We start from the raw sequence: 12732 nt of genomic DNA, 5'->3' as shown, positions 1-12732 counted from the left end.
AGATTTTCTTTAGATTGTGAAACACTGATCTGAATTCCACTTATATTCCAGTACTATTGTTACTTCTCTTTTATGTAGGGTACACAATTTTTACAGCTCTGAGGGCCAGGGTTAATGGGGCTGGGGAGCTGCATATGTGTGTATCCATATCTCCCAGTGATCCTGAAATAAACCACTCTTCTGCAGAGATATGGACAGAGCTGTGCATTCACATACATGGATATGCATGCTCGCTCGCTCTCACGTGCGTGCGCGCGCTCGCTCTCTCTCTCTCTCTCTCTCTCTCTCTCTCACACACACACACACACACACACACACACACACACAATGTAAAGAAACATTCTATGAAACAGGGCTGCAAGAAATATTTTGCAAGAATAGAAAACCACCTTCTTTCAAGCTTGAATTCTCTCATGGGTTAATTAGAATGCAGCTTTCAATTGAAGGGCAAATGTGAGTGTGAAAGGGATATCAGTGGGTATTATTTTGTTGCATGCCAAAGCCAGAGGAAGCATAATCTCTATGACTATCTCTGGAAGAAAAAGTAAAGTTTACCCATGTTTTATGGTTCTCAGTTTCAAAACACTTAGTAAACATATTTTTACTGTAGTGTAAAGGTAAAGGTTTCCCCTTGACATGAAGTCCAGTCATGCCTGACTCTAGGGGGCAGTGCTCATCTCCGTTTTCTGGCCGAGGGAGCCAGCATTTGTCCGCAGACAGTCTCCGTGGTCATGTGGCCGGCATGACTAAACACTGAAGTGCACGGAACACTGTTACCTGCCCACCGAAGTGGTACCTTTTTATCTACTGGCATTTGCATGCTTTCAAACTGCAAGGTTGGCAGGAGCTGGGACGGAGCAATGGGAACTCACCCCGTTGTGCAGATTTGAACCGGCGACCTTTCAATCTACCAACCCAGCAGCACAGCGGTTTAAACCACTGCGCCACCTGCAGTCCTACTGTAGTGTAGTTAGGATCATTAATTAGTTGAAATAGGGAAAATACCTTCTACATTACTTAAAATGAATTCCTTTAAAATTAAAATCACCATTGTTTAACTATTTTGTTTTGAATGCCTTTATTTAGTCTAATGCCAAGGTGGAGAACATCCTGTGGACTGTGTGCATGCCTTTGCATACCCCCACCATCACACTCTGAAATTTGGTGCAATGGCAAAAACATGGACAGTTTACAAATGGTTGTCCTTTTTTACCACCAACACCACTAAATTCAGAAGGAATGTGGCCCATGGAGCAGGGGAATCCAAGGGACAAAAATAATTCCCCTGGCCCATGGAAGTTTTCCATCCTGATTTAATAAGGCAGTAGGATGGTAGTTGTATTTAAAGGGATGGGCACTCCCTCCTGTTAATCCCTGCCTGATATCCATGGACCTCCCTCCCTTTGGCCTTAGAACGGCCATGCAAGTACATGCTTGGGTCCAGCAGCTTTTCTTTGCACTGTCCCAAATTTTGGAGGAAAGAAGTAGTCCCTCCCTCCCTCCCTCCCTCCCTCCCTCCCTCCCTCCCTCCCTCTTTCTTTCTTTCTTTCTTTCTTTCTTTCTTTCTTTCTTTCTTTCTTTCTTTCTTTCTTTCTTGGCATAGCATAGCACTACTGCTTCCAGATGGACTCTTTTCTGTTTTCCTGCATGTTGCAAAGTTTTTCGTGCTGACAGTGCCATTGCTATAATATTTTGGCGCACAGGGCTGTTATAGAGGTAGTGGCATTGTGAACCCCTCCTCCCTCCGTGAATCTCACTGCAGCACTACTTTGTTTTTCCAGCTCTTTCTTTCATCCAACTAGAACCATGTGCCTGATTGGTCAGGACATGTATGCATGTTCATCATTTCTTGTCCAGTACAAGAGTCTCCATGTTAACCTCGAAAGCTGTTTTTGATTACTGAGGTAGCTGGTGGGTGGTAATGATGCCTGTGAAAGTTTCTCGCAATGTAGAAGATAAAAACCACAGTTACTTAGGTATAAGGAGGGGATGAGATCATCACTTGTGGATGGATTTTACCAGGAAATTACCCCCTAGGACCACTGCCTGAATTTTATTTTTTTGTGTATTGGGAGAAAAAGCTTGTCTTTCAGCTGATAGGAACAAAAGATTAACATAGTGAGTAGATCAAACAATTTCCCCCTGCTTTCTATGAGAACTACGTGTGATTGAAATGGTTGAAATACATTCCTGTGAATGTGGTGTTCTTACTGGGTTCAGATGCAACTGGCTACACATGTACTGGCTTATGTATTGCTTCTTACACTTTCATGGGGCACATGTGAAATATCTCAGAAAGCCTGAATGAGATTTGGGTACCATTTTGAATATTTATAGTATTATTTTGAATGCTGGCATTAAGATCTTTGTGCTAAAATATGCTAGCATTTTTTATATTTTGGACCCGCTTTTTTGCTTTCAACCACATCTGTCACTACAATGTGCCCCGCAAAGGAGTGGAATTCAACCCTTGGGCTGAAAAAAGTTCTGTACTCTAGAATAAGAAAATTAACTGATATTTTGTTCAGCTGTTGGTATAAAGTGCTTTGGTTGCTTCCACCTTCTGTTCTTCATTTTTAACTTCTTGTATATTGTTAAAGTGCTTTATAACAATATGTAGTCAGTTTAAAAACGATCCAGAATGTTGCTCATATCTTCAGGAAGCTGGTCAAAGTGATTTTTCACAAAGAAGAAAAGCCGTAATAAATGGAATAATTGAAAAGGAAAACCTCCAGATAAGAGTACTTGTTTCATGTAAATACTTGGTAATAATTTAATGTTGGAATTAGCCATTGCCATAAGGAAACAGATTTCAGGCTGAAATAGTCTTAAAAGAGTTTTAGTAGCTTTATTCATAGAATAGTGGAAAGTCTCTTACATACATGAATTCTTGTCCCAATTGCTGTCATGTCAAAATAGGTTTTTTTTAAAATGAATGTACTACTTTTTTCATTTCTTCTAGGAAGAGATGGATTTCCCTTTTAGATTTTATTGGCACTGCAAGTAAAATAAACAAAATGTATGTTGGTGTCTATTTCATTGAATACTTTCTAGGGCATATGAGGTAGTAGGGCAAGTGGATTCCTGCCAATGGAAGGCCTAAATATGGTAATTCTTCATTTCAGTGAAGAATTTCATTTGATCCCTCAACAGCCTTCAAGTTAAATTACATGTGATGTGGACAGTTGGAAGCATCATGCAAGCACTGAAGTTCTGATAATCACTGGACAATCTCTCTATGTCTCCTATATGTTGCTTATTATATTTGCAATGTACTTCTGTTCATTTCAATAGGGTTATGTTTGAGAGATTTTCCTGGTAAGTTGCAATAATGAACCACAGGTTTATTTCAGATTTCCATTGTGTATGCTCACTGTGCCTAAAAGGCAAATCTCTTTTTCAGTTTTAAAAAGCAACTTGATTCTAAAAACTTCAGCAAAAACTCTGATTATGGTACAGTTCTTTCTGCACATGAGCTTTGGATCATGTCCGTTTTTTAAAAAAACTTCAGTACTCTTATGTAGCTGCTCTTATTAATTTGTTGAGGATGACCAGTTTATTTTCCAGTACATTTCACAATGTCTTAAAAGCTTTTATAGTTTGGCATGTATATATCTTTGTAAAAAAAGAGAGGCTGAGAATCTTCCCTTTAATGGGAGACTGTTGATGTTCCGGATGCTGTGAAATACTGTACAAAGTGTCTGCCTTTTTCCTTGTAAGCTTTTGGACTGTCTGCTTGCAAGATTTGAAATGCCAGTAATTCTGAATTGAAATCATTGGGGCAGAAGATTCATGTTTAGCTACCTTGCTGTGTTTTAGTATGGAAATACTGAAGCTTTAACAAATATTTTGACTGCCAAACTGGCAATAAAAATACATTGTGCTTGTCATCTCTTATGTATCACCTAAAAGTAAATCAGCCATTTTAAAGCTTTTCTGATGTCATTTTATTTTTTATGCATACACATCATGAAGGAGTATGTTTAATTCAGAGAATGGGACCTTGAACCAAATATTTAATGGCAGAGGTAGTATATTTCAAAAATTGTTTCTTACTCTTTAGAAGTAGAAAAATATACAAGCTTTAGGGTTGTTTCCATGCACAAAAATATTTCCCACTGAAGAACATCATTGTTCATACAATGATTTCTTAAGAATACTGGGTAGTGTCTTGAATACACAATATTTTGTACATTTTATCAAAGGTGGAGGCATTACAGGAAGCATAAGCAGTCTTTAGAATTTTAATGCCTTGGGAAGTTGTGTTTGATCATTAAAATAAAATTGTAATGTAGCTGGTAACTAACATGATTTCTATAGAAGCTCAAGAGCATGGTTTCCAATCCAAAGTGCTGTTAAAGGAGAAGATAAGGTGTTGTGTTGGAAGAACTTCAGACCGGTTTTTGTTTTTGTTTACTATGCATTGTTTGTATCTTACTCTTCTTTGGAGAAACTCAGCATTCAATGTTAACTTGACAATAACTTTCTGAAGTCTCAATGGGACCAGGACCTAAATGTTATCTATATTGAAGAAGCTTTAATGCAGCGGCTAAAATACATTCTTTTTGTGCAGAAGATACCAACTTTGATTCTTGGTCAGTTTCTCTTTGATCTCTTTGTGCCTGAAGATGTGTAGCATGTTTGTGCATTAATGTATGCTCCCAAATGACAAAGGCAAAGGCTGAGACCCAACCCTTTGTACCAGTGAGCAATTCCACCACATATGCAGGTAGAAGCCACTGGTGACTCTACACTTCCAACAAATAGGCTCCATATTGCAATTAAATTAGTTCTGCTTTAGTGGTGTAACATGGCATCTATAACTCACCTTCAGTGTCTTTTGTCTCACTCTGTGTAATACAAACTTCATGGGGCCTTAGAGCATATTATTATGCACTGTTCTGATATGCTAGTTCAGTAAAGGACTTTTTCCCATGCTGGATTTGCCCCTTCTGTTTTGCTAATAACCATAGCATTTAACAGCATGTAAATAATTTCAGTAAAGCCCTTTGTTTCAGATTTTGCCTAAGCCACTAAACTTTCAAATTCATTTAGTGTATGACCTGAGAATTTATGGCTGCTGTAGGTGTGAAATGAAGAATATGGTGTCTCTGAAATCATGATATATCTTCTGATAATTGTTCTCTTACCTGTTTCCCAATTTCATATGTTTTCATTGAACCTAAGTCTTTAATTATCAAAAACAACATGTAGAATGATCAAATGACTTGATTAAACATTTGTTCAGGTAAAATCACAGGTAATGTTTGAAATATATTTGTTAATTTTGGTAATATTTCATCTGAATCACCATTTTCCCAACCATTTCAGTTTGGACCATTGTTTCAATTTTTGTTTAATATATTTGGGCATGGATTGGTAATTTAGTTTTATCACTTGATGGATCAGTTGGTATAATTACTCATGAATATTTTACCTTCATAGTCTCCATCAGTACCCCTGAGTTTTTTCCTCAAAAGTAATTGTTATTATCCATGTCTATACATAGGCTGCTATGTATTGTCTTGCATTCTGCTTCTTGTCTAAAGTCTTTTATGATTTACACGCCCATTGTTAAGCTCCTAATAGAATTTGATAATGTTAAAAAGATACTGTTCACAAATTATCAAATTTGGTAATATTAGCATGAATCCCTTCTACTGATGGAGAGCTGAAGCATAAGTTTGCTACGTGAATGGCAAATCCATACTGGGGAAAAGAGGACAACCTTGCTTAGTTTTCCTGTTAATCTTAGTATGAGAGGAATCTGTTTCATTTGATGTCTGCTTAGTTTTGAAAGTATAATTGAGAAAGACAATTGTGAAATCTATATCCCATCATCTTATGCTTAAGGAAAATAACTATGTCCATTCTAGCTTATCAAAAGCTTTAGCTGAGTCTAATAATGTTATAGCAAAAAGGATTGTGCTCTTTTTCATAGATTTCATTTCATTGTATATAAACTATGTTATATACTCTTCTCAGGTCACCTATATTACATTTTCTAATAAAGCAAATTCATCTGCAGCAACATGTTGTGAATCTGTTGTACTTCAGCCAGATTCCACATGAATATCTTCAGATCCTGATTTAATAACATAATATGGAAATGTGAATCAGTTTTTTTCAGAGTTCCTCCTTGGTTTATGTAAGAGTATAATCTGGGAAACTTGTAAAATGTGAGGCATTATATTACGTATAATTCTATTGAATAGCACTATCATGTAAGGTGTGAATCTGTTGCAATATGCTTTATAGAAGACTCCTATAATACCTTAAATCCCAGGTAATTTATAATTTTTAATAACCTTTTCTACTTCCTTTTCTGTAATGACATGTTTACATAAGTTTGTCTGACAACTATTTCATATTTGCTAGAGCATATTTTTTGAATTTGATTTATTTCTTGTTGCCTAGATGTGCATAATAGGATACACTTATTAGATTTGTTATTTTAACCTCAATTTTCCTTGTTGGGTCTTAACCAAGGTTATACTATTTCTGTCTCAGTCTAAAAGCTAATAATTTCATACGTCTATTTCCAAATCCATAAAAAGTGTCAATATATTGGATACGATTAGTTATCTGATTAATTCCCAATGATTTAAGCTCATCTTTTTTATTTATTTTTATTTAATGCTTTCTTCTTTAGCATGTTTATATACTGCTTCTAAATTTTGAATTTCTTTTGTAAGCTACTGTGCATAAAAATGAAGGTACTGTGCATTTTTCCCTAAAGTAGCTTAAAGTGTTTATGTATTTTCCTAAAACTGCAGCTGTAGTGCATCTTGTAATGCTTTTGAATACAGTATACCCCTGTGAAGTCACAGTTCAGCGTTTGCTGCTTCAATCTTTCGCGGGATTTTTCTGCGAGCGAGTCCAAGCCGATCTTCTCGTGAGTAAGCTGGCACCTCACTTTGCAGCGGCTTACTCGCAAGGAGATAATTTCTTCCAAGTTTGGACTCGCTTGGAGAAAGTGATCTCTATGTGCCCCTGCCTCCCACCTGCACCAAATTCGCAGTTTTTCACAATTCGCAGGTGCTTTAGGAACATAACCCCTGCAAATTTCGGGGGACTACTGTACTCACATCCTGAGCATCATTTTGCTTTGGAGTTTATTACTGATCCATGCTGTGAAACAGTGAATAGCCCCATCCTTGCACCCCTCTGTAGCAATTTTGGATTCTGAGAAAATTAGATATAAACTTCTATGCCTTGTGGAATAAAATAAGACTTCTCATCTGAAACTTGACATGTCCGTGCATCTATCAATTTATATTTTGTAAACTACATAATAATACTTGATTGTGCTATATAAGTGTTGTTCCATGTCACTGCCCTGTTTTCTTTCCTATTTTTCTATCTTCCTTTCAGATCTTGTTGTTTCTTTATTCCCCCCCCCCAAATTTCCCATGAGGCATTTAATAATTGTAATACAAGAACAATCACATAACACACATTCATCCCTTCCTTCTCTGCAAAACCCCTTGCTTCAGGGAATTGCAGTAGGAGTATTTGTTCACCATTGAAAGGAATAATATATCTTCAATTGCCGAAGTCTGGTAGTTATTCTGTGATGTTTCCTGAGATGTCTCACAGGTTATTTGTGTTTGTTTATTTTGCAATGCTGGTAGAGAGTTGAGGGAATAGGCAGCCGTCTTGGTTGCAAGCTGATCTCACATTTTTACTTGGTTTCTGACATTTGCACTGTGCCTTCTTAAAAGAACCTAAGGTGATGGTGGTTCTTCTTTTTTAAATATACTGTGCAGATCACCCTTTTGCAGCATTGATGCAGTAAGCTATTTTTTTGATTTTTTAAAAAATTGCTTCCTTCCCATTCTTCTGTAATGGAAAACAATGCGGTATACATAGGATGTTTTTTCTTGCTGATATGACACAAACACTACCCCTCTACCACTGTTTGTAATGATAAATAACGCCTTTTATTGAATAATGTGCCTTTCAAAGGAGACACTTCAGAAAAAGAATTTGGGGGTCATGTGCACATGCTGATGTGCACTTCTGGCACACCGCGACTCATAAGTATTATAGTTCAGCTATTTACATGTATTTGCCTCTGCCCAGGGTAAAAGAGGTATGTGCTTTGGAGAGATAGTAGGGCTATTAGTAAGCAGTGTTCAGTGTTTCTGATGGGCCTATAATCCAGGCTGTAAGAGGAACTGGAAAGCATTCAGTGTGTGTTCTGTTTCATAATACATAGCTTACCTGATGTTCCGTGATACATAGCTTACAGCCCATCAGTCTAACCATATAATTTTATTATTACAGCAACAAGTTCCACAAAACTAGAAGACCTAACCTATTTGGATGGACAGAGGAATACTCCACTGCGGACCTCAATTCGCTTACCTTGGCACAATACTGCTGGAGGAAGAGTTCAGCAAGAAATAAAAGGTTATAAACACAAATTAACAATGCATTGTCCTTATCTTAAAATGCCACAGTTACCTAGTTGGAGGCCACAAGTGTTAAGTAGTGGTGTTTTCTTTGAGAATTCCATTTCTGCCTGTCTGTCATGTACTGCTGAAACTTCATTTAGTACACCTCACTCTTACCTGCCACTTGGGTATTTATCCAGTGGCATCTGCTGTGAATATATATGTGGAAGGCAAATAGGGCTGATTTTGGAATATCGGGTTCCCCAAAGGAAGGGTTAGTGGAATTAAAGGTGAGGGCTGTGCCTCAGAATCAGAATGGCAGAACACCTTTTCTCAGGGTTACCACTTGTTGCCATGATTTTGTTTCTATCTGAGCCGATGCCAAGACATTGCAGAAGGTCCTAGTTGTAGTGTATTAATGTTTCTTCAGTTATACTAAGAAACAAGATCCACGCATGCAAATTTTGTCAGGAAGCAGAGAAACAGCCTTGATACAGTATTGAAATCAGATATATTGTACATACTATATATTTAAAGTAGATGTCACTATGGTTACTTATTTTGTTGCATTATGTTTTTTTAAAAAAAATATGTACTACTTCTCAAGAATCTGAACATGTTTTATACTGGCCTCCCATAGAACATAACCATGATATCTCAAATGATCAGGTTCCAGATATAGAGATATCCAGCTTTTTTAACAGTTCTGCATTGTAGAAATCTTCAGTGGAAACTTTAGATGTTAAGTATATGAAATTAAGTTTGCATTGTCTAAAACTTGAATACTGTTGCCCTAAATCAATTTTTCCCTGCTTAAAATATTGCCTTCTAATAAGTTCTTTCCCTTGTCTCAGCACGTTTTGTCCCCTATAAGCCTCAAGATATTTTGCTAAAGCCACTGTTGTTTGAAGTGCCAAGCATAACAACGGACTCTGTGTTTGTCGGGCGAGACTGGCTGTTTCAAGCAATAGAGGAAAAGTTGAAGAATACAGAGCAGGCAGAAACCGGGGGTGCTGTTGTTGTTGGAAATGTAGGATTTGGGAAGACTGCGATTATTTCTAAGCTTGTGGCGCTCAGCTGCCATGGAAGTCGCATGAGACAGATTGCTTCCACCAGCTCTAATTCTTCTTCCAAAAGTATGTTTAAATTTTTGTTTGTTTTAAGGATTATTTTTGCAAGTTCAGAAAAGTCAACTATTGCAGCCATACTTTAGGATGCATGTGCTACTTGAACGGGTATTTATAGAAAGAAAGTTTCATTAGATATTCATAACACTGATAACACCTTCCTCCACCCCCCACCCCAGACTGTTTTCTTTGTTAGCAAAAGCCCTGTTTCCTTACCTAGCCCATTGTCTTCTCAAGTTTTGAATCTATACCCTTCCCTAGTTTTTCCAGCTCATGCTTCAACCCTTCCCCAACGGCCCCAACATAAGACATGCTGAAAGCCACTCTGACTTGCATCAGAAGGGGTTCCACCCCTGTGTGATGCATAGATACCTTCCCTGTGTTTATTGAAGGTCCACCAAGGGCAGTAGCACATAGAACACAACAGAGCTGTGGAGATTCTTGAAAAACCAAGCTCTCCCAGTATTTCACATAGCTACCCCACCTCTGAGATGAGTTAAGAGCTTTGTATGGAACCAAATAATCTGTTGTATTGTATGCTGCTTTAGTGAGCAATCCAGTTGAAAGATTGACTGTGCATTGTTTAAATAAATAGCAACATGGTACTATGTGCAGTACTGGCTCTCTTCTTAAAGTGCAATCAGTCTGATTTCTCTACAGTTTTCAAACACTTCTTTGTGTACCAGACTTTAATTCACACAAGATGCCAAGTACCCCATGGTCCATGCCTTTTTGCATCTTATGCTTTGTTATTTTTTAGTCTGAGAATTTGAACTAATGGGAAGGCCAGAAGGTTTCTGTTGTTTGCTGCACTGAGTGTGACAAGATTATGCACTTATTTTCTGCACCTTTGTTGCGGGGGGAGGGGTATATATAGTTTTTCCATTTGAGAGAAAAAGTGTATTCACAGAAATCCTGGGTAAAGTTCTGAAAGCTGTAGGTCAAGAAGTTAAAACTGTCTTCTGAAAGCAAACTTTGAGGAGAATTAAGAGTAGCCAAAGAAAGGGGAGTGTGAATGAAAGGGCTATTGTGTTGCCTGTGCAGACTGCCATTCTCTTGGGTCATAGTTTGGCATGCAGAAATGGAGAGCAACATCTCTTAACAGGCAGCAAATAAAGGAAAATGAAGCACTGGGTTGAGCCAACATCCTGTACTGTGTCAGCCCCGTTTCTTCTTAGGCCTGCCTTGAGCAGATATGAGAGGCACCTAAGATGTGCAGGATGAATTTGAAGGCAGGTGACAGCAGGTGCTCCTTCACACTCCCAAAGAAATGATTTGCTGAGGACTGTAACTGGTGAGTGAAGGAAAGTGCAAAGCATAAGCTGAAGTTATTAACTAGGAATCTTTAGCTGAAGAAAAGTTCGTAAGTCAGTTATTAAAATATCAGGAACGCTCAGTGGAATTCCTTGGAGCTGAAATAAGGAACAAATCAGGTCTGTTTTAAAAGAAGAGGGTGTGAACGGTGTGGGAAACCTCCACAGTTAAAAGAGAGCTTTGTCTCTTACTAGTACAGTTCATTGGCAGTTCCACCAACTCAAGTTTGTATTTATTTGTTTTCTTTTGACCTGATGGATGCCTCAGGAGAAACTCTGAATTGTCCCAATTTATAGTGATTTTATTTTTAAGCACTAAATGTCCCTTTGGTTTACCTTTGCCAGCTCCACTCACACACACAGAGTCCCTCACAGTTGGATCTGGAGAAGAGCCTGTGGAAGAGGATAGGCAGGTGACTTTCTGCTCCACAGTATCTCCTCAGCCCCTGAAGAACCTCCCCCAAGGGGGGGACCATGCTGAATGAGTCAGGCTTTGGCATGGAAAACTAAGAGGAAAATACTGAAATCCATTCAGTATGACTCCATTCATATAAAATGCCTCTACTTGAATTGGGGTGGGGGGAGCTGCCCTCTTTTAGTGCCACATACTACAGCTCCAAACCACAGGATCCACATTTTGGGGTGGTTGATGGGGTTGCCAGGGGTAGGAGGGGTGAAAAATGGGTTCTCCACATGCTTTTTCAACTCTTGCTCCTCGTCTGGGATTTTTGCTAGCTCACCTTAATAGGTGAGGCCACAGAGTCTCACACGTAGTGCATACCCAGTGCTCATGCAGCTTTTCTGGAGAGAGGCTGTGGGTGGTAAAATGTGGTAATGTTTAAAAATATATATTTAAGGATACAAGTGATTCTATTTATAAAGAAACCAATGTCTTTTGAATCCTCATATTGGAGTTAACACTGGAAAGGAAGGCTTGCATGTGTGTGTGATGCTTTCACCCCAACCAAACCATGTGGGGATGCGTGTGTCTGTACAGATATAGCTGTCCTATCTGATACTGGGATGTTGTTACACCGAGACCCTGCAGTGAAATGTAGCCATGGGGTCCATTTGAGCAGAGTGTCTCTTATTACAGAGGAAAGCAAACGTGTGTTTTTTTCCTTCTGTTTTTCATTTGGCTATTGGCTGTTATGGCATCACTGAATTAGCATAGTGTATCTTCAAAGAAGAGTGATGAACATGTGCAGCTGCATAAATGAAGTCATAACTGCTAACACATGAGGACAGGCCGGGGAGTTCAAACAATGTTTAGCTTTCTGTAGAAGACTAAACATCGCCAACATGACAGATACCTAATTTATACCACAAAATAAGTATCCCTGCTTATAACGCTGGTGTCTGCCTGTCTCTCTTCCCACAGCCAGTGACCCCTGTCAAGAGATTCCTCTTAGCCAGTTACCCCCTTCTGTTGTTACCTCAGCTGGTACCAGTACAGGCAAGGCTTTGAACTTCCCCCCTGCTCAGGAACATCAGAACCAAATGGACGAATCAGTTAGACGTCTTGCCTCAAAGGTAACACCTGAATACCTTTTGTGTTGTGTTCCCAAAAAAAAAAAAAAAAAACATCTGTATGTAACTAACCTGATACTGGGTTTCCTTTAGAAGAGTTCAGGATACTTAGAAACTCTGTGTTAGGGAACCAGGTAACATGTTTTTGTATTCTTTCTGCAGCTTTAATAAAACAATGAAATCACTTCCTGATGTTCTGTGCACAGGTCATGAAGAGATACTGGTTTTCCTTTTCTCTCTCTGCCATTTCCCCCTTCCTTTTTGTTTCTGGCAACACGATGCAAAGCCATAGTTTTCCTTGAATTCTGGGAGTATTCTTTTTTCTGTCTAGCTTTGGCAGATGGTGATCCCTAATTCCAGAGG

The 12732-nt window shown here is 38.5% G+C and overlaps 1 protein-coding gene across 1 annotated transcript in view; it reads left to right on the top strand.

Moving 5' to 3' along the window:
* Positions 1-12732, top strand: part of LOC123021692 (protein TANC1-like) — an 82528-nt gene that overhangs the window by 32529 nt on the left and 37267 nt on the right. The window contains exons 7-9 of the mRNA XM_044426710.1: positions 8290-8415; positions 9254-9535; positions 12221-12372. Coding sequence (XP_044282645.1) covers positions 8290-8415; positions 9254-9535; positions 12221-12372 — 560 coding nt within the window. The remainder of the gene's footprint in view (positions 1-8289; positions 8416-9253; positions 9536-12220; positions 12373-12732) is intronic.

The sequence above is a fragment of the Varanus komodoensis genome, unplaced genomic scaffold, assembly GCF_004798865.1.
Source record: "Varanus komodoensis strain SLA01 unplaced genomic scaffold, ASM479886v1 scaffold171, whole genome shotgun sequence".
Lineage (NCBI taxonomy): Eukaryota > Metazoa > Chordata > Lepidosauria > Squamata > Varanidae > Varanus > Varanus komodoensis.
Note: the sequence above shows the minus strand (reverse complement) of the source record. Positions and strands in the feature narration are given on the sequence as shown.